The 22928-nt window shown below is 48.0% G+C and overlaps 1 protein-coding gene across 1 annotated transcript in view; it reads right to left on the reverse strand.

The window, feature by feature from the left end:
* Nucleotides 1–22928, reverse strand: part of SMC5 (structural maintenance of chromosomes 5) — a 403478-nt gene that overhangs the window by 354195 nt on the left and 26355 nt on the right. Inside the window, exon 4 of the mRNA XM_063913893.1 lies at nucleotides 14608–14770. Within this exon, the coding sequence (XP_063769963.1) occupies nucleotides 14608–14770 (163 nt within the window). The remainder of the gene's footprint in view (nucleotides 1–14607; nucleotides 14771–22928) is intronic.

The raw sequence follows: 22928 nt of genomic DNA on the forward strand, positions 1-22928 counted from the left end.
GTGGGAGAGCGCGCAGGCTGCTGCAGAACTGCTTGGCCAAACTTGAGGTCATCAGAGGCCAAAGTATCAAACTTGTAAAACTTAGCAAACGTGTTCGAACCAGACCAAGTAGCTGCTCGGCAAAGCTGTAAGGCCGAGACACCCCGGGCAGCCGCCCAAGAAGAACCCACTTTACGAGTAGAGTGGGTCTTAACAGATTTTGGACACCGCAATCCTGCCATAGAATAGGCATGCTGGATGGTGAACCTGATACAGCGAGAAATCGACTGCTTAGAAGCAGGACACCCAATTTTCTTGGGAACATAGGGGGTGATTCCGAGTTTTTCGCTCGCTAGCAGATTTTAGCAGTATTGCACACGCTAGGCCGCCGCCCTCTGGGAGTGTATCTTAGCTTAGCAGAATTGCGAACGAAAGATTAGCAGAATTGCGAATAGAAATTTCTTAGCAGTTTCTGAGTAGCTCGAGACTTACTCCTACATTGCGATCAGCTCAGCCCGTTTCGTTCCTGGTTTGACGTCACAAACACGCCCTGCGTTCAGTCAGCCACTCCCCCGTTTTATCCTGGCACTCCTGCGTTTTTCCGCACACTCCAAGAAAACGGTCAGTTTCCGCCCAGAAACACCCACTTCCTGTCAATCACACTCCGATCACTTCAACGATGAAAATTCTTCGTTCAGACGTGAGTAAATCTACTAAGTTTTGTGCTAAAATACTTAGCGCATGCGCACTGCGTACCATGCGCATTTTCACCTTAATCGCTCCGTTGCGAAAATTGGCAATGAGCGAACAACTCGGAATGACCCCCATAGAGGACAAACAGAGAGTCAGATTTCCTGAGACAAGCAGTCCTCTTCACATAAGTCCTTACAACATCCAAGGCCTTTGAAGCAATTGAGGAGTCAGTAGCCACTGGCACCACAATAGATTGGTTGATATGAAAAGCCGACACAACCTTAGGAAGGAACTGTGGACGAGTCCTGAGTTCCGCCCTATCTTCATGGAAGACAAGATAGGAACTTTTACAGGACAAAGCCCCCAATTCCGACACACGTCGAGCAGAAGCCAAGGACAACAAAGTTACCGCCTTCCACGTGAGAAACTTGATTTCAGCCTCCTGTAGAGGCTCAAACCAATCCGAATGCTGGTACTGCAACACCACGTCAAGATCCCATGGTGGCGTTGGCGCCACAAAAGGGGGCTGGATGTGCAGAATCCCTTTCAAAAAGTTCTGAACCTCAGGGAGGACAGCCAATTGTTCCTGGAAGAAAATGGATAAGGCCGAAATCTGGACCTTGATGGAGCCCAATCTCAGGCCTAAATCCACACCTGCTTGCAGGAAAAGGAGAAACCGTCCAAGTTGAAACTCCACCGCAGGAAACTTCTTGGATTCACACCAAGACAAATACTTTTTCCAAATTCGATGGTAATGTTTAGACATTACCCCCTTCCTAGCCTGTATCAGGGTAGGAATAACCTTGCTCGGAATACCCTTCCGAGCTAAGATCTGGCGCTCAACCGCCATGCCGTCAAACATAGCCGTGGTAAGTCTTGATAAGCGAACGGCCCCTGTAGTAGAAGATCCTCCCGAAGAGGCAGAGGCCTTGGATCTTCCAGCAGTAGATCCAGCAGATCCGCGTACCAAGCCCTCCTTGGCCAGTCCGGAGCAATGAGGATTGCCAGAAACCTTGTTCTTTATACAAGTTGTAGAACTCTTGGGATAAGAGGAAGTGGAGGGAACACATACACTGACGTTAACACCCACAGCGTTACTAGTGCGTCCACCGCCACTGTCTGTGGGTCTCTCGACCTGGAACCGTACCTCAGCTACTTGTTGAGGCAGGAGGTCATCATGTCTATGTGAGGAACCCCCCACCAACCGGTTACCTCCTCGAACACCTCCGGGTGGTGGCCCCACTCTCCTGGATGGAGATCATGTCTGCTGAGGAAGTCCCGGAATGAAGGTTGCTGACATCGCTACAGCGTGCCTTTCTGCCCAGAGGAGGATCCTTGTCACCTCTGACATTGCAGCCCTGCTCTTCGTTACGCCCTGTCGGTTTATGTAGGCCACTGTGGTCACGTTGTCCGACTGCACCTGAACAGCCTGATCCTGTAGAAGGTGTGCCGCTTGAAGAAGGCCATTGTATACGGCTCTTAGCTCCAGGATGTTTATCGGAAGAAGGGATTCCTGACTTGACCACCTTCCTTGGAAGGTTTCCCCTTGAGCGACTGCTCCCCAACCTCTTAGACTTGCATCCGTGGTTAGAAGGATCCAGTCCTGAACCCCGAACCTTCGGCACTCCAGAAGGTGAGGGAATTGCAGCCACCAGAGGAGCGAAATCCTTGTTTTCAGCGACAGACGTATCCTCTGGTGCATATGTAGGTGAGATCCCGACCACTGGTCCAAGAGATCCAGTTGAAAGGTCCGAGCATGAAACCTTCCGCACTGCAGGGCCTCGTAGGAGGCAACCATCTTCCCCAGAAGGAGGGTGCACTGATGAACCGATACCCGGGCCGGCTTCAAGACATCCCGGACCATTGATTGAATCAACCAACACTTTCTCCACCGATAGAAAAACCCTCTGCACCTCCGTGTCAAGGATCATCCCCAGGAAAGACAGCCTCCTTGTCGGCTCCAAATGAGACTTTGGAATGTTCAGGATCCAACCGTGCTCCTTGAGCAGATGCGTCGTGAGAGCAATGGATCTTAACAACTTCTCCCTGGATGATGCTTCGATCAGCAGGTCGTCCAGATACGGAATTATGTTCAGCCCCTGCTTGCGGAGGAGAACCATCATCTCTGCCATCACCTTGGTGAAGATCCTCGGTGCTGTGGAGAGACCGAATGGCAGTGCCAGAAATTGATGGTGATCGTCTAACAGTGCAAACCTGAGATAAGCCTGATGCGGCAACCAAATGGGAATGTGGAGGTATGCATCTTTGATGTCCAGGGACACCAGGAACTCCCCCTCCGTCAGTCCTGAGATAACCGCTCGCAGAGACTCCATTTTGAATTTGAAGTCCCTGAGATAAGGGTTCAATGATTTCAAGTTCAGAATTGGCCTGACCGAAGCACAAAAAGGTTTGAATAGTAACCTTTGTTCCACTGATGAGGTGGAACTGGAACAATGACCTCCGACAATACCAATTTTCGGATAGCATCCAGTAAAATAGCCCTGTCTGCCGGCAAAGCCGGAGAGCCTGATTTGAGGAATCGGTGAAGTGGGAGAGTTTGAAACTCCAGCCTGTAACCCCGTGGCACAATATACTGTATCCAGGCCGGACGACACCCAGACGTGGCAGAAATACCGGAGTCTCGCTCCCACCTGACCTACTTCCAGGCTGCGCGGTCCACAGTCATGCTGAGGACTTTGAGGAACCAGAAGCAGGCTTTTGGTCCTGGGAACCGGCGGGAGCAGGCTTTTTGGATTTGGCACAACCACCTCTAAAGAAGGTGTGAGAGGGCTTGTTTTTTCTAGTCCTAGTGGGCTGAAAGGACTGTGATGTGTTGGGAGAAAAAAGCTTCTTCATAGCTGGTGCAGCTGAGGGGAGAAAAGGAGACTTACCCGCTGTAGCGGTGGCAATCCACGCATCCAGCGCCTCCCCAAACAGAGCCTGACTTGTATAGGGTAGGCTCTCCACACTTTTCCTGGATTCCACGTCCGCAGACCATTGACGCAGCCAGAGACCCCTGCGAGCTCTAACGGACATGGAGGAGATCCCCGCAGCCATGGAACCCAGATCCTTCATGGATTCCACCAGAAACCCTGCAGAATCCTGTATGTTACGTAAAAAAAAATCAACTTCACCTTTATACATCGTAGTCAAGTCCTCCTGCAGAGTGATTGACCACTTTGCTATTGCTTTTGAAATCCATGCACAGGCAATAGTATGCCGCAATATAGCCTCTGACGCCGTGTATATGGATTTGAGCGTAGCATCCACCTTGCGATCCGCCGAGTCTTTCAACGCGGTAGATCCCGGGACAAGCAAAACCACTTGTTTTGACAGCCTGGAAACAGAGGCATCGACTATAGGCGGGGACTCCCATTTTTTTCTATCGTCCTCCAAGAAGGGAAAAGCAACCAGAACCCTTTTAGGGATCTGGAATTTTTTCCCAGGCCTTTTCAAAAATGGCATTTAATTCCTTAGAAGCAGGGAAGGTGAGAGGGGCTTTCTTACAGTCTGTGAAAAAAGCCTACTCAACCTGCTCAGGAGGTGTGTCAGAAATATTTAACACATCCCACATGGCCTCAATCATCAACTGCATCCCCTTAGCAAGTGATGCCGTCCCCCTTGACACATCCCCATCACGTCTGCTGTGTCAGAATTGGTATCCGTGTCATCCTGCGTAATTTGGGCAAGAGCACGTTTGTGAGAATGTACCACAGGGGGCCCCGGGGGAGCAGTATCGGACCATACTGCCATAGAGGACGGCAATACCGGAGTTGCGTGCTCAGTCCTTGCAACCCTTTCAGAAATCTGAGAAATAGCCGGCTCAGGGAGCCCCTCACAGCGCTGCACCATGTACCGCTGAGCCCCCAGAGCGCAGTCAGTACTGCGCTCCCTACCCTGTAGCCGCCATCTTCACATCGGCTCCCCGCTTGCCAGGGAGCCGATGACTCACTCGCCACACTTCAGCTCTGCAAGGGGCTTGCGGCATGCTGCCGGGGTGAGCGTTCCCCTGTGGCGGGGAGCGATCAATCCCCTCTGGTGTCTAGTCAGCGGAGACAGTGGCTCAGACCCTGCAGGGTGGACACTGCTCCCCTCCTCAGTTGCTCGATGCAGGGAGGCTGTTGCCAACAGCCTCCCTGTAAAATAATAAACTCTAAACTAAACTTTACTAAGGAAACTCTGGAGAGCTCCCCTAGCTGTGACCGGCTCCTCCGGGCACATTTTCTAAACTGAGTCTGGTAGGAGGGGCATAGAGGGAGGAGCCAGCCCACACTCTCAAACTCTTAAAGCGCCAATGGCTCTTGGTGGACCAGTCTATACCCCATGGTACCAATATGGACCCCAGCATCCTCTAGGACGTAAGAGAAAAATCTGATATCCAAAATACTTCTGGTCTCAAGCATTTTGGATAAGGGATACTCAACCTGTATATGTAGTTTGAAGTAAGGAAAAATCAAACAGCAGCACTAGCATAGAAATAAAACAGCAGCACTAGCATACAGTAAGTCACATACAATGCAGAAAATTTGACTGCAATGGACATATCAGCAGCCAACTCCAGGGACCGCGGCATAGGGACTGCAGGAACCCTCCTTTCCTGTCCCCCATGTCTCTGGATTGCAATCCTGGGGCGCCCCTGCGTCTTGCTAGTGAAAGGTGCAGTGGGGATCACTGCCAAAATCACCTACCCACTCGTGGTGTCGCGGCCTGGTGGGGGTGTTGGAGAGACAGCTATGGCATCCCCTGGACTGCCAGGAGTTGTCATTTCATTAGAAAAGTTATCAAAAGTGATAAAAAGTCAAAGAAAAAGAAAATCTTGGGCTGCAAGTTGCAGCCTCTGTTCAGTGTGTCGAGCTCCATGCTGACACCGAAAAAAAAACTGAAGTGACTGAGCATGGGGGTAGGGTATGAAAGGGGCGTAGCCCAGTGCATCCTGGGAGGCTCACAAGCTTATTGTTCGGTGTCAGTCCTGGGCTCTACCAGCCATCATACTAAAGGTTAAGAATTAACCATGTGGAGACCATGGACCCCGAAGAAGAAAATAAGAATTTACTTACCGATAATTCTATTTCTCGTAGTCCGTAGTGGATGCTGGGGACTCCGTCAGGACCATGGGAATAGCGGCTCCGCAGGAGACAGGGCACAAAAATAAAGCTTTAGGATCAGGTGGTGTGCACTGGCTCCTCCCCCTATGACCCTCCTCCAAGCCTCAGTTAGGATACTGTGCCCGGACGAGCGTACACAATAAGGAAGGATCTTGAATCCCGGGTAAGACTCATACCAGCCACACCAATCACACCGTACAACTTGTGATCTGAACCCAGTTAACAGTATGACAAAACGTAGGAGCCTCTGAACAGACGGCTCACAACAATAACAACCCGATTTTTTTGTAACAATAACTATGTACAAGTATTGCAGACAATCCGCACTTGGGATGGGCGCCCAGCATCCACTACGGACTACGAGAAATAGAATTATCGGTAAGTAAATTCTTATTTTCTCTAACGTCCTAAGTGGATGCTGGGGACTCCGTCAGGACCATGGGGATTATACCAAAGCTCCCAAACGGGCGGGAGAGTGCGGATGACCCTGCAGCACCGAATGAGAGACTCCATGTCCTCCTCAGCCAGGGTATCAAATTTGTAGAATTTAGCAAACGTGTTTGCCCCTGACCAAGTAAATGCTCAGCAAAGTTGTAAAGCCGAGACCCCTCAGGCAGTCGCCCAAGATGAGCCCACTTCCTTGTGGAATGGGCTTTTTCTGATTTTGTCTGTGGCAAGCCTGCCACAGAATGAGCAAGCTGAATTGTACTACAAATCCAGCGAGCAATCGTCTGTTTAGAAGCAGGAGCACCCATCTTGTTGGGTGCATACAGGCTAAACAGCGAGTCAGATTTTCTGACTCCAGTCGTCCTGGAAACATATATTTTCAGGGCCCTGACAACGTCAAGTAACTTGGAGTCCTCCAAGTCCCTAGTAGCCGCAGGTACCATAATAGGTTGGTTCATGTGAAAAACAGAAAACACCTTAAGGAGAAATTGAGGACGAGTCCTCAATTCTGCCCTGTCAGAATGAAAAATTAAGTAAGGGCTTTTATATGATAAAGCCGCCCATTCTGACACACGCCTGGCTGAAGCCAGGGCTAATAAAATATTTCACATGGAAGGTGAAGATTCTAAGTCCACAGTGGTGAGTGGATCAAACCAATGTGACTTTAGGAAACTCAAAACAACATTGAGATCCCAAGGTGCCACTGGGGGCACAAAAGGAGGCTGTATATGCAGTACCCCTTTTACAAATGTCTGAACTTCAGGCACTGAAGCCAGTTCTTTCTGGAATAAATTTGACAGGGTCGAAATTTGAACCTTAATGGACCCTAATTTTAGGCCCATAGACAGTCCTGTTTTCAGGAAATGTAGGAAACGACCCAGTTGGAATTCCTCTGTAGGGACCGTCTTGGCCTCACACCACGCAACATATTTTCGCCAATTGCAGTGAAAATGTTTTGCGGTTACATCCTTCCTGGCTTCGACCAGGGTAGGGATGACTTCATCTGGAATGCCCTTTCAGGATCCGGCGTTCAACTGCCATGCCGTCAAACGCAGCCGCGGTAAGTCTTGGAACAGACCAGGCCCCTGCTGGAGCAGGTCCTTTCTTAAAGGTAGAGGCCACGGTTCTTCCGTGAGAATCTCTTGAAATTCCGGGTACCAAGTCCTTCTTGACCCATCCGGAACCACGAGTATCGTTCTTACTCATCTCCCTGATTCTCAGTACTTTTGGTATGAGATGCATAGGAGGGAACACATACCATGACTGGTACACCCACAGTGTTACCAGAGCGTCCACCGCTATTGCCTGAGGGTCCCTTGACCTGGCGCAATATCTGTCTAGTTTTTTGTTCAGGCGGGACGCCATCATGTCCACCTTTGGTTTTTCCCAACGGTTTACAATCATGTGGAAGACTTCCCGCTGAAGTCCCCACTCTCCCGGGTGGAGGTTATGCTGAGGAAGTCTGCTTCCCAGTTTTCCACTCCCGGAATTAACACTGCTGAGAGTGTTATCACATGATTTTTCGCCCAGCGAAGAATCCTTGCAGTTTCTGCCATTTCCCTCCTGCTTCTTGTGCCGCCCTGTTTTCGTGGGCGACTGCCGTGATGTTGTCCCACTGGATCAATACCGGCTGACCTTGAAGCAGAGGTCTTGCTAAGCTTAGAGCCTTGTAAATTGGCCTTCGCTCCAGTATATTTATGTGGAGAGAAGTCTCCAGACTTGATCACACTCCCTGGAAATTTTTTCCTTGTGTGACTGCTCCCCAGCCACTCAGGCTGGCATCCGTGGTCACCAGGACCCAGTCCTGAATGCCGAATCTGCGGCCCTTTCATAGATGAGCACTCTGCAGCCACCGCAGAAGAAACACCCTTGTCCTTGGAGACAGGGTTATCCGCTGATGCATCTGAAGATGCGATCCGGACCATTTTCCCAGCAGATCCCACTGAAAGGTTCTTGCGTGAAATCTACCGAATGGGATCGCTTTGTAAGAAACCACCATTTTTCACAGGACCCTTTGTGCAATGATGCACTGATACTTTTCCTGGTTTTAGGAGGTTCCTGACTAGCTCGGATAACTCCCTGGCTTTCTTCTCCGGGAGACAACATCCTTTTCTGGACTGTGTCCAGAATCATCCCTAGGAACATTAGACGTGTTGTCGGCAAAAGCTGCGATTTTGGAATATTTAGAATCCACTCGTGCTGTCGTAGACTACTTGAGATAGTGCTACTCCGACCGCCAACTGTTCTCTGGACCTTGCCCTTATCAGGAAAGCGTCCATATTTCTTTTAGGAAGAATCATCATTTCGGCCATTACCTTGGTAAAGACCCGGGGTGCCGTGGACAATCCAAACGGCAGCGTCTGAACTGATAGTGACAGTTCTGTACCACGAACCTGAGATACCCTTGGTGAGAAAGGCAAAATTTGGACTTGTATGTAAGCGTCCCTGATATCCAGTGACACCATATCGTCCTGGTTCGCTATCACTGCTCTGAGTGACTCCATCTTGATTTGAACCCTTGTATGTAATTGTTCAAATCTTTTAGATCTCACCGAGCCGTTTGGCTTCAGTACCACAATATAGTGTGGAATAATACCCCTTCCCTTGTTGTAGGAGGGGTACTTTGATTATCACGTGCTGGGAATACAGCCTGTGAATTTTTTTCCAATACTGCCTCCCTGTCGGAGGGAGACGTTGGTAAAGCAGACTTCAGGAACTTGTGAGGGGAAGACGTCTCGAATTTCCAATGTACACCTGGGATACTACGTGTAGGATCCAGGAGTCCACTTGCGAGTGAGCCCACTGCGTGCTGAAACTCTTGAGATGACCTCCCACCGCACCTGAGTCCGCTTGTATGGCCCCAGCGTCATGCTGCGGACTTGGCAGAAGCTGTGGAGGACTTCTGTTCCTGGGAATGAGCTGCCTGCTGCAGTCTTCTTCCCTTTCCTCTAACCCTGGGCAGATATGACTGGCCTTTTGCCCGCCTGCCTTTATGGGTACGAAAGGACTGAGACTGAAAAGACTGTGTCCTTTTCTGCTGAGATGTGACTTGGGGTAACAAAAGTGGATTTTCCAGCTGTTGCCATGGCCACCAGGTCCGATGGACCGCCCCTTTATACGGCAATACTTCCATGTGCCGTCTGGAATCTGCATCACCTGACCACTGTCGTGTCTATAAACATCGTCTGGCAGATATGGACATCACATCTACTCTTGATGCCAGAATGCAAATATCCCTCTGCGCATCTCGCATATATAGAAATGCATCCTTAAAATGCTCTATAGTCAATAAAATATTGTTCCTGTCAAGGGTATCAATATTTTCAGTCAGGAAATCCGACCAAGCCCCCCCAGCGCTGCACATCCAGGCTGAGGCGATTGCTGGTCGTAGTATAACACCAGTATGTGTGTATATACTTCTTAGGATATTTTTCAGCTTCTTATCAGCTGGCTCCTTGAGGGCGGCCGTATCTGGAGACGGTAACGCCACTTGTTTTTATAAGCGTGTGAGCGCCTTATCCACCCTAAGGTGTGTTTCCCAACTCGCCCTCACTTCTGGCGGGAAAAGGTATACCTCCAATAATTTTCCATCGGAGGAAACCCACGTATCATCACACACTTTAATTTATCTGATTCAGGAAAAACTACAAGTAGATTATTCCCACCCTACATAATACCCTTATTTGTGGTACTTGTAGTATCAGAAATATGTAACACCTCCTTCATTGCCCTTAACATGTAACGTGTGGCCCTAAAGGAAAATACGTTTGTTTCTTCACCGTCGACACTGAAGTCAGTGTCTGTGTCTGTGTCGACCAACTGAGGTAAATGGGCGTTTTTACAAGCCCCTGACGGTGTCTGAGACGCCTGGACAGGTACTAATTTGTTTGCCGGCCGTCTCATGTCGTCACCCGACCTTGCATCGTGTTGACATTATCACGTTATTCCTAAATAAGCCATCCATTCCGGTGTCGACTCCCTAGAGAGTGACATCCCCATACAGGCAATTTGCTCCGCCTCCTCACCAACATCGTCCTCCTACATGTCGACACACACGTACCAACACACAGCACACACACAGGGAATGCTCTGATAGAGGACAGGACCCCACTAGCCCTTTGGGGAGACAGAGGGAGAGTTTGCCAGCACACACCAAAAACGCTATAATTATACAGGGACAACCCCTTATACAAGTGTTTTCCCTTATAGCATTTTCACATATGTAATCATATCGCCAAATAAGTGCCCCCCCTCTCTGTTTTAACCCTGTTTCTGTAGTGCAGTGCAGGGGAGAGCCTGGGAGCCTTCCTCTCAGCAGAGCTGAGCAGGAAAATGGTGCCGTGTGCTGAGGAGAATAGGCCCCGCCCCCTAAACCGGCGGGCTCTTCTCCCGGAGTTTGTGAGATCTGGCAGGGGTTAAATACATCCATATAGCCTCAAGGGCTATATGTGATGTATTTTAGCCATAAAAAAGGTATAATACATTGCTGCCCAGAGCGCCCCCCCCAGCGCCCTGCACCCTCAGTGACCGCTGGTATGAAGTGTGCTGACAACAATGGCGCACAGCTGCAGTGCTGTGCGCTACCTTATGAAGACTGAAAGTCTTCTGCCGCCTGTTTCTGGACCTCTGGACCTCTTCAACTTCGGCATCTGCAAGGGGGGTCGGCGGCGCGGCTCCGGGACGAACCCCAGGGTGAGACCTGTGTTCCGACTCCCTCTGGAGCTAATGGTGTCCAGTAGCCTAAGAATCCAATCCATCCTGCACGCAGGTGAGTTGAAATTCTCTCCCCTAAGTCCCTCGATGCAGTGAGCCTGTTGCCAGCAGGACTCACTGAAAATAAAAAACCTAAAAAACTTTTTCTAAGCAGCTCTTTAGGAGAGCCACCTAGATTGCACCCTGCTCGGACGGGCACAAAAACCTAACTGAGGCTTGGAGGAGGGTCATAGGGGGAGGAGCCAGTGCACACCACCTGATCCTAAAGCTTTATTTTTGTGCCCTGTCTCCTGCGGAGCCGCTATTCCCATGGTCCTGACGGAGTCCCCAGCATCCACTTAGGACGTTAGAGAAAAAGGGGATGCATGTGAACTATGCAATCATGACTACTCAACATTGAAATTAATATTACTATTAAATAATATATAAGAGGTTGTAAGCATAAATTTGGCCAAAGATATTGCCTTGCCCACCAAGCCCATAGAGGTGACCTGGACGTTGGAAAGACTGATAAAAAGAGTGACCTGGATGTTGGTGGGCAAGCACATATCTTTGGTCAAATTTATGTCAACAACCTCTTACATGATATTTAAGTGTAATTGTAATATTTATTTAAATTTTGAATAGTAATGATTGCATAGAGCACCTGCATAACACTTTTTTTCTAGGGAGAATTCATTAATTTTTTGCATGGTAAAAATGTGACTGTACCGCAATTTTTTTTCTAGGTAATTCACTTACAATCCCCCTGTTATTTACAGCTTGAAAAGTTGCCAATTTTCAGGTGAAAACACATAGTTCCCCAATCCATGTGTTTTCAGGATCACAGCCACGAAAAAGTGGCACTTATTGGGGATTTTGTTTTGCATGCCTCTGGGTAGGTGCAAAAATACCCTGATAGTGCCAGGTATCAGGGAAAATTGAATAACCAACTGGGGGAGCATTAACAGGCAGGTAAATCTTAAAAGTTAGTTCAGATCAGGGATGAACGAGACCTTACCAACAAAAGTAAGAGACTCAAGAGTCATCTCAGACTCTGTGTTAACCACCCTGGCCTTAAGTCCGTGTCCGCTATGCTTCGACCAGTGTGCTGAAATTCTAGGACAATTACACCCACATCAAGAGCAGCATCAGCAGAAATTCATGTCTCCCAAATATGGTCAACCAATGCCGTGGGTTAACAGACAGAAGATGGTGGTGCCAATATGGATCTAAGGTAAGTAGCAACATAAATGTGACTCATACAGTTGTGACAAGAGTGCTAGTGTTCATTCTAGCACCCTGCACCTTTCAAATCCTGTGCAGTTCCTCTTTCCTGCCTGGGGTGTCGCTCTCTCTGGTGCTTCTCAGCCCACACAGGTCTGTATCACAGCACTGAATAATAGATCAGAGTGTGCTGAGAAGCACCAGAGCAGAGAGCGACAGCCCATGCAGGAAAGAGGAACTGCACGGATTTTGAAAGGTGCAAGGTACTAGAATGAAAACTAGAGTGCTAAGGACACAATCACCAGGAGGCATTCAATTTGAAATTTGTCGGAACCTCAGATATCCGGAATCCCAACACACGGTGAAATCCCCCACTCGGCTGGTAGTCCACTCCACCACCCGAGGGGGAATATAACCCTGTGGCGACCAAAGGTCACCACCGGGCCCGAAGCGTGGCGAAAGCAGCGATCGCCGGGATCCCGACAGCCGGGATATCATACTGATCCCCATTCACCTCTGGAGGGAACTCCAGTTTTTCCAATATCCTAACTAGGGAGAAGATAAAGTATCTAAAGAATGTGTAACATCTCAAGCTTCAGTTTTGCCAAAAAGCCTCACAGTCAATTTACTAGTTGACAAAAGTAGTAAGAAGAACAAAGATAAGTTTGGATTAAAATACTCCTCACTGTCCTGAATGCAAATGGACACCTTTAATATGAGTTAATATATCGAGGAAGATGCTACAATGGGACAGGCTGCCATCTAGTGGAGTCTTCCTTCAAATACAAGGAATGTTCCAGCTCTGATCCATCCATACATCATCTTCCTTCTGAAAGGAAAACTCAGTCTGATCCTTCCCAAGACTGAACCACTGCAAGGGAGAATAAATACTCACTAAAGCCATGATATGATTAATCAAGCCCCTCTGAGGGACAATGGTGGCCCCTGGGAAAAGTATGAATAACTTATTACTTGAAAACTGTGTGGGGGATGACAGAAGCAGCGCCATCTAAACTCACCCTCCTGGGATTTACAGAGTTAAACATGCTCTGCAATAAACAGGGCTAAAAATGTAACCCAAGCTGGTTTGCTTACTGGGGTAAATTTACTAAGATGTCAGATCTATTTAAGATGGGATGTTGGCCATAGCAACCAATCAGATTCTACTTCTCATTTATCTAGCACAGTGTTTCCCAACCACGGTCCTCAAGGCACACTGACAGTCCTGGTTTTAAGGATAACCATACCTGATCACAGGTGATTTCATTAGTACCTCAGTTATTTTGATTGAACCATTTGTGCTCAAACATGGTTATCACTAAAACCTGCACTGTTGGTGTGCCTTGAGGACCGTGGTTGGGAAACACTGATCTAGCACATTCTAGAAGATAATACCTGGAATCTGACTGGTTGCTATGGGCAACATCCCATCTTAAATAGAACTCCTACTTAGTAAATTTACCGCACTATGCACATACATTTGACCCAGACAGCCCACCAAGCAATTCTGCCTGACATTTTGAGAACATAAAAACATAACAGATGGTGCCCTACAAAATTAGCTCTGGAACTACTTCCTGTATTGGACATGTCAGAAAAGATTATATAACGTTGTAGCACATAATCTGAAACAGAGTGAGAATACAAAACCCCACAGAATAATATAAATTGAATCACAAAGTTTCAAATACAGCCAGAGTGAGACATACAGTAGAGTAGCACAAGCTTTAGGTAGACTTTCCTCTGTGAGAAAAAGCCAGCTAAGGAGGCGCTTCAAACTGATAGGGGGCTTGACTTCTCCCCAGGATTCAGCTCTAATCTCTACTGGACTGCGGTATCGTACAGCCTCTCACCAGATCTTCTTCCAGCACTGAAGGATCTGTGCTTTCAAATACCAGTACTGACTGCATCTCCAGACCAGTTCCCTCACCGGAGGAAATCTCATACTTCCTCAGCCTGCTCATAGCAGCAATCAGTAACAGCCAGTATGAAAACAGCTGCGGTGGCTGACTCGAGGGTCTATTCATGAAGCAGAGAAAAGAGTGAAGAAAGTGAGCCAGTGGAGACGATGCCCATAGCAACCAAATCAGTTTTGAGGTAACATTTGTAAAGTGCATTCTATTAAATTATACGTAGCAGCTGATTGGTTGTCATAGCCAACTTCTCCACTGGCTCACTTCTCCACATTTTTCACTGCTTCATGAATAGACACCTAGGATAGAAAAAATGAATGTATGAAGTAAATGAAAGCCAAAACTCTATTGCTGTAATAGGCAGCATTGTGACTGCTCCTGCAAGGTAGAGAGGGAGGAGTATCACATTTCTTAATGTGGCTAAACTCCTTTCTGAGCCCTCCTTTTACTACAGTTCCAGTGTTTCCCAATAGAATGAGAGAGAAAATAAAAGTTCCGTCAGTATCATAAACTGTTTCAATAAGACACTACAGAATGAAGAACAAATTTACCTGAGGGAGAAACTGACAAAGATTCCCCACTTGGATGTTCAAAGCAGCCACCTTCTCTTCAACCATCTTTAAAGATGTACTCTTGCCATTCATGTACCACACTGACTGATTATTTGATACGTGAATTTCACGAGTGATGATAAGATTCCCAGATGACTTGTGCCTAATACAACAAGAGAGAACCTTTGTTCAGTGTGGAAACATAACTATTGGTATTGGTGTGTGAATGTATGCCTGATGGGAAGAAGAGAGAACATTAAAGAAATACAGTATTCAGTTATTGTTCCATTAGAGATGCTTTGCCAGACATTAAAAAAAAAAAAAAAAATAAGAATTTGGAAACTACTGACATTACACAAGCAAACGTGGCTGCTGCTAAAGTAATCCCAAACAGTATTCAGATGGTTATTTTAATTCAAGGCAAGTAATTGCTGTGTGTTAGGACTCAAATACCTAACCAAATTTGTCTGACCCACTAGCATGGTTCTCAAACTCGGTCCTCAGGACGACAAACAGTTCATGTTTTCCAGGTCACCTAGCAGGTGCACGTGTACTCATTACTCACTGACCAATTTTAGGTGGAGCTAATTATTGCTCTAGTGATTCTGTGAGCAGACCTGGAAAACATGCACTGTGTGGGGTCCTTCTAGTCACACCATGCCGTGTTACTTTCTACATTAAAATGTGTCTTATTCGCAAAACTAGGTGAATAGGACACACAAGCAGCTATTGCTGATTAAAATGATAGCCTTCCAGCACTGAAGGCTATTATTTTAGTCAGCAGTCTGCTCATGTGTCTTATTCACATAGCAATGCATTTTGTGTAAAAAAAATTAAAAAAAGACGGATATATATATATACACACACACATATATATAAAACTATATAGGGCGGCTATATGTGCTGTACATTGTGTACCTTCACCGATGTAAAGTGTTAAGTGTAAAAGATGCCCTCCTTGGTTATTAGCACCCTGTCAAAAAAATCCTAAAATTAACTATGAATATGTCAACATAAAGTACTCCCACTGAGCTGTCAGAGTCCTGTCCTTTTCCTGAAAGCCAAGATCAGTGGATGATCAATTCCTGATCTTGATTCTTCCCCAGTGCTGAACGCAGCCGTTACACTTTAATGGCAGATTAAACACCAGGAAGAGAAACTTGGAAATGAGAAATAGACCAGATGTCTGTAGGGAAAATAAGGATTTACCGGTAGGTAATTAAAATCCTTTCTCGCAGTCTGGAGAGGATACTGGGGATCCATTTAGTACCAATGGGGGTATAGACAGGTCCACTAGGAGCCTTGGGCCCTTTAAGAATTTGATAGTTTGCGCTGGCTCCTCCCTCCATGCCCCTCCTACCAGAAAGGAGGAAACTGCGCCAGAGGAGATGGACATACTTTGAGAGAATACTGATAAAACATATAACGAGCGCTGTAAGTAACTATGTGATCTAAAATTTGTATATGCAAGTGGCACCTGTATGGAAAAATAATTTTTTGGTTATAGTGCAGTGTTTACAGCTCCTTTATGGAGTATGTAGATAGAGCTCAGTCCGTTCCGGTTCTCACTTTGCTAGTGAGACCCTAGCTGTCCCTACCTCATTCAATTCCGTGCTGCAGACAAAAAGGAGTTGTAATTCCTTACCCCTCCGCTGCGTCCAGCGGAGACAGTTCGCGGCTCGGTGGCAGGTTGCGGCTCGATGACGTCACGCTGCGGCTAGGCGTCTAGGTGTTCGTGCCGGAAAGATGGTGTGCTGTAGCTCTCTGCCTCCAACGCATTTCGTGCATCCCCGCGCACTTAATCATGGATCAATGATTAAGTGCGCGGGGATGCACGAAACGCGTTGGAGGCAGAGAGCTACAGCACACTATCTTTCCGGCACGAACACCTAGACGCCTAGCCGCAGCGTGACGTCGTCGAGCCGCGACCTACCACCGCTAGACGCAGCGGAGTGGTAAGGAATTACAGCTCCTTCTTGTCTGCAGCACGGAAATGAATGAGGTAGGGACAGCTAGGGCCTCACTAGCAAAGTGAGAACCGGAACGGACTGAGCTCTATCTACATACTCCATAAAGGAGCTGTAAACATACCGCACTATAACCAAAAAATAATTTTTCCATACAGGTGCCACTTGCATATACAAATTTTAGATCACAAAGTTACTTACAGCGCTCGTTATATGTTTTATCAGTATTCTTTTTCTAAACAGAGCAGCTTAATCTCATAAGACAGTGCAGTTGTCACATTTTTTAATTATACTTTGAGAGAAGGATAGATAATAAAAGTGGTGAGATTACGAACCAGCACACACAACAAGAGCAAAGCCATGCTAACTAAACTTGAAACAGGAACAGCAACAGCTGAACCAAACAACAATACTTAACCAAGTAACAGTGCAGGAAGAACTAAGCACCGGGCGGGCGCCCAGTATCTTCTACGGACTACAAGAAAAGGATTTACCGGTAGGTAATTAAAATCCTATCTTCTCTTACGTCCTAGAGAATACTGGGAATCCATTTAGTACCATGGGGAAGTACCAAAGCTCTCAAACCGGGTGGGAGAGTGCAGAGGTTCCAGCAGAACTGATTGACCAAATTGATGGTCCTCAGAGGCCAAAGTATCGAAGTTGTAGAACTTTGCAAACATGTTTGAACCTGACCAAGTAGGTGCTCAGCAGAGCTGTAAAGCAGAGACACCCCGGGCAGCCGCCCAAGAAGAACCCACCGAACTAGTCGAGTGGGCCTGAACAGATTTTGGAACCAGCAAACCTGCCGTGGAATAAGCATGCTGGATAGTAAATCTGATCCAGCGTGCAATGGACTTCTTCGAAGCAGGACACCCAATCTTATTGGGATCATAAAAGGACAAACAGCGAGTCAGACTTCCTGTGACCAGCTGTTCGCTTTACATACACCTTCAAAGCCCTCACAACATCCAAAGACTTTGAAGTAGCAGAGATGTCGGTAACAACCGGAACCACAATAGGTTGGTTGATTTGAAACGCAGACACCACTTTAGGAAGAAATTGCTGACGAGTTTTGAGTTCAGCTCTGTCTTCATGGAAAATGAGATAGGGGCTTTTGTGAGACAACACCCCCAGCTCTGACACACGTCTTGCTGAAGCCAAGCTCAACAGTGTGACGGTCTTCCACATAAGGTACTTTACGTCAACCTCCTGTAACGGTTCAAACCAGTCCGATTGGATGAACTGCAGCACCACACTGAGAACCCAAGGTGCCGTGGGAGGCACAAAGGGTGGTTGGATGTGCAGCACACCTTTCAAAAACGTCTGGACCTCAGGAATAGAAGCCAATTGTTTCTGAAAGAAAATGGACAAGGCTGAAATCTGGATTTTATGGAGCCCAGACGTAGGCCCACATCCACACCTGATAGGGGAAACAGTAGGAAACGTCCCAGATGAAATTCCACCGCAGAAATTTTTCTGCTCACACACCAAGTGACATATTTCTTCCAAATACGGTGGTAATGTATAGACGTTACCCCCTTTCTGGCTTGGATCATAGACGGGATAACTTTGTCAGGGATCCTTCTCCCGGCCAGAATCAGCCGTTCAACTTCCATGCCGATGAACGTAGCCGCAGTAGTCTTGATAGACGAACGGGCCCTGTTGCAGAAGATCCTCGCGAAGAGGTAGAGGCCACGGATCTTCGAGGAGCATTTCCAGTACATCCGTGTACCAGGCCCTTCTTGGGCAGTCCGAAGCAATGGAGTATTGCTTGAACCTTTTCTCTTTTTATTCTTTTGAGAATTCCTGGGATCAGAGGAAGTGGAGGAAACACGTACACCATCTGATAGACCCATGGAGTCGTCAGACTGTCTATCGCCACTGCCTGTGGGTCTCTCGACATGGAACAATCCTGCTTGAGCTTCTTGTTGAGACGAGAGGCCATCATGTCGATTTGTGGGTATCCCCATCGACTTGTCAAGCACCTGAACACTTCCGGGTGAAGGCCCCACTCCCCCGGGTGCAGGTCGTGTCTGCTGAGGAAGTCTGCTCCCCAGTTGTCTACTCCCGGAATGAAGACCGCTGACAACGCCACAGCGTGTTTTTCTGCCCAGAGGAGAATTCTTGACACCTCTGACATTGCTGCTCTGCTTTTCGTTCCACTCTGTCGGTTTATGTACGTTACTGCCGTCACATTGTCCTACTGGACCTGAATGACCCGATATTGAAGAGATGAGGCCTGCAGAAGGGCGTTGTATATGGCACTGAGTTCCAGAATGTTGATTGCAAGGACAACTTCCTGACTTGACCATCTTCCTTGAAACTGCACCCCCTGGGTTACTGCTCCCCAACCTCTGAGACTTGTGTCTGTGGTTAGCAGAATCCAATTCTGAATTCCGAACCTCCGACGCTTGACGTGGTAAGAAGTCTGTTGCCATCACAGAATAGAGATCCTGGCTTTTGGCAACAGACAGATCCTCTGGTGCATGTGAAGATGCGATCTGGACTATATGTCCAACATATCGAGCTGGGAGGGTCTTGCGTGAAACCTTCCGTACTGAAGTGCCTCGTAAGAGGGGTGTAGTATGGAATGCCGGCGCCGGGAGCCCGATCGCTGGCTTACCAACAGTGTGGCGAGCGCAAATGAGCCCCTTACGGGCTCGCTGCGCTCGCCACGCTGCGGGCACGGTGGCGCGCTACGCTATTTTATTCTCCCTCCAGGGGGGTCGTGGACCCCCACGAGGGAGAATAAGTGTCGGTATGCCGGCTGTCGGGATCCCGGCGCCGGGATACTGTGCGCCGGGATCCCGACAGCCGGCATACTGAAGACCACCCTCGTAAGAGGCCACCATTTTCCCCAGAAGGTGAATGCATAGATGCACCGATATCCGTGTTGGCTTCAGGACATCCCGAACCACTGACTGGATTACTAATGCCTCTTCCAACGAAAGGAACACTTTCTGCGACTCCGTGTCCAGTATCATTCCCAGGAAAGGAAGCCTCCGTGTTGGCTCTAAGTGAGATTTCAGAAGGTTCAGAATCCACCTATGATCCTTGAGAAGTTTGGTTGAGAGACCAATGCTGTCCAGCAACCTCTCCCTGGACGGTGCCTTTATCAGAAGATCGTCTAGGTACGGAAATATGTTCACTCCCTGTATCTTGAGGAGAAACATCATCTCTGCCATCACCCTGGTGAACACCCTCGGTGACAAACGGCAGGGCCTGGAACTGGTAGTGACAGTCCTGCAGTGCAAATCATAGATAAGCCTGATGAGGTGGCCAGATCGGAATGTGAAGGTACGCATCCTTGATATCTAGAGACACTAGCAATTCCCCCTCTTACAAACCTGAGATCACCGCTCTCAGAGACTCCATCTTGAATTTGAACACTCTTAAGTACGGGTTCAACGACTTGAGATTCAGAATCGGGCGTACCGAACCATCCGGTTTCGGTACTACAAACAAGTTGCAATAATATCCCTTGTTTTGCAGATGAGGTAGAACTGGAACAATGAACCGAGTCTGTACCAGTTTTTGAATGGCATCCTGTAAAGTTATGCTTGCCTCTTGCGAAACTGGTAAGTCTGATTTGAAGAATCTGTGAGGTGGGAGCTCCTGGAACTCCAGTCTGTAACCCTGGGAAATAAGAACTATGACCCAGGGATCCTGGCATGATGTTGTCCAGATAAGACTGAAGAATTTTAGTCAGGCTTCCACCTGGCAGTCCTCCAGGCCTCGCGGGCTACCGTCATGCTGAAGGTTTTGAGGAAGCAAAGCTTGAGCTCTGTTCGTGAGAACCGGCGGTTGCTGGTTTGCGTGGTTTACCTCTAGGGCCTCTGGTGGCTGTAGAAGCACCTCTGGTTTTGCCCTTGAACTTGGCCGTCCGAAAGGACTGTAAATTTGAAGCGGAGTAACCTTCCTGGTTGGGGGAGCTGCGGAAGGAAGATATGTAGACTTACCCGCAGTAGCTTTGGAGATCCATTTGTCTAGTTCATCTCCAAATAAGGCATCTCCTGTGAATGGTAGGCCTTCCACGCCTTTCCTGGATTCCGCATCAGCAGTCCACTGGCGTAGCCATAAGCCCCTACGTGCTGACACTGCCACAGCAGTGGTGCGTGCATTAAGCAAGCCTCTCTCTTTTATGGCTTCCACCATAAAGTTTGCAGAGCCCTGTATATGCTGCAGGAGTAAAACAATCTCCCCCATAGATAAGGAATCGAATTCCTCAATTAGGTTACCTGGCCATTTAGCAATGGCTTTAGTAATCCACAAACATGCTATAGTGGGTCTCTGGGGCACCCCAGCAGCTGTGTACAAGGATTTGAGTGTAGTGTGAATTTTACGATCAGCCGTGTCTTTCAGGGAGGCTGCACCAGGGACAGGCAATACAATCTTTTGTGACAGCCTGGACACTGATGCATCCACTATCGGTGGACATTCCCATTTTTTCCTATCCTCAGGAGGAAAAGATGAGAGCAACCTTTTTGGGATTTGAAATTTCCTATCAGGATTAACCCACGGTTCTTCAAACAGGCTATTCAATTCTTTTGACACAGGAAAAGTGACTGAGGACTTCTATTTTACATTAAAATACAAAATACGGTTCCTCACACTCCTCTGTCACCTTATCAGGAATTTGCAGAACGTCTCTGATAGCTTCAATAAGAGCCTCTATCCCCTGTGACAGAGCAGCACCCCCCTGCCCCTCCCCCCCTGAAACCACCTCACCCTCCTCCATGTCTGACCCCTCAGCGTCAGAGTCAGACTGCAGGATATGGGCCAGAGATCGTTTTTGGGGACAAATGGCAGGGGACTGAGACGCTGGTTTGGGGACTGAGTCTTTGTGCATGAACTCATCCACAGACTGTCTTAAGTATTGCGTCTCTTTCTCATTGCAGGACAATTTATTAGAAATATTCGAAATCATTCCTTTAATGGAATCTATCCACACTGGATTAGCCCCGCTATTCTGGGAAGGTGCACTACACGGAGTACATAGTAATGAGCTCTCTGGGGAAGAGGAACACTCTGCTGTACATGAAAAACACTCTTTGCCTGACATATTGTAAATGTGACAGAGCACACACACAGAAAATGGTTAAAAGCACAATTAACCCACAAAGAGCCCTTCCAGGGAGAAACAAAGATATTTTGGAGCCAGCACACACAGCACCCTTATCGCTAATGCCAAGCTTAGCCGGGTCGCAGACTAAGTACCCAGATTGGGGACTTAGTACACTAATAATCGCTCCCCCCCTGCTATGACCCCCTGGTACCGCTGAGGTAATCTGGAGTCACACCGGAGGAGCTGAATGTCCCTGTCAGTCAGCGTCTGTGTCCACTGCAGAGGGAAAATGGCGCTGGTGAGCTGCTGGATCCACTCATAGTGAAGCCCCGCCCCCTCAATGGGGCGCAGTCTTCCCGCTTTTTTATAATGGCTGATTTAATTTAGTGCTTAAAAATGGAGTCGGATCCGCTTTAAGGTTTTGTTTGCCAGTGTGCGTACTGTGTACAGTGTACAGTGTACTTAAACAGTGTACAGTGTACTGAGTCTGGAGACGCAGTCTGCCCTGGTTAGAAGCCGTGCATCTCCGTACCCTCATGACGCCATAATAATGGCCGGCGACCCGCTAGCTGGCTTAGTACTCACCACTCTTCACTCTTCTGGCTCTGTTAAAGGCCCCATACACTAGAACGATAATGCCCAATTTCATCCAATTTAGGGCATTCGGGCCGATATATCGGGTGAAATCAGGCATTTTGGAGGTGTTTCCGATCCGATGCGCATTCCCGTGAGGTTCGGATCGGCTCCCCTAGCTCGTTGGTGCTGCTCTCGTGTTATGTTGGTTCCCGAAGGCATGGCTGGGATCGCATACATTATATCGCATGCAAAATGTACCAAATCGTATGGAATCGTATGGAACCACTCCTGGGAAGCTCCCGGGAGAGTTCAAGGGAAATCGCCTCAGATTTCGGCCTCAGGACATATCGTTGTAGTGTATGGGGCCCTTTAGGGGTGTCGGCGTGCTGCGGGAATGTACGCTCGCTGTGGTGGAGCTTGCGAATAATTCCCTCAGGATTTAGTGTCCTGTAAGCAGAGAACGGGACCATTAACCCTTCAAGAGTTTGGGCCGTTCTCCCCCACTAAGTCCCACGAAGCAGGCAGGCTGGTGCCATCCAGTCCTGCCTGAAAACAACAAACAGATAAAATAAATGCAGAAAACTCTTCAGGAGCTTCCATAAGCGTGACAGTCTCCTCCGAGCACATTTTCTAAACCGAGTCTGGTAGGAAGGGCATAGAGGGAGGAGCCATTTCAAATTCTTAAAATGCCCAAGGCTCCTAATGGACCAGTC

The sequence above is a fragment of the Pseudophryne corroboree genome, chromosome 1, assembly GCF_028390025.1.
Source record: "Pseudophryne corroboree isolate aPseCor3 chromosome 1, aPseCor3.hap2, whole genome shotgun sequence".
Classification (NCBI taxonomy): Eukaryota; Metazoa; Chordata; class Amphibia; order Anura; family Myobatrachidae; genus Pseudophryne; species Pseudophryne corroboree.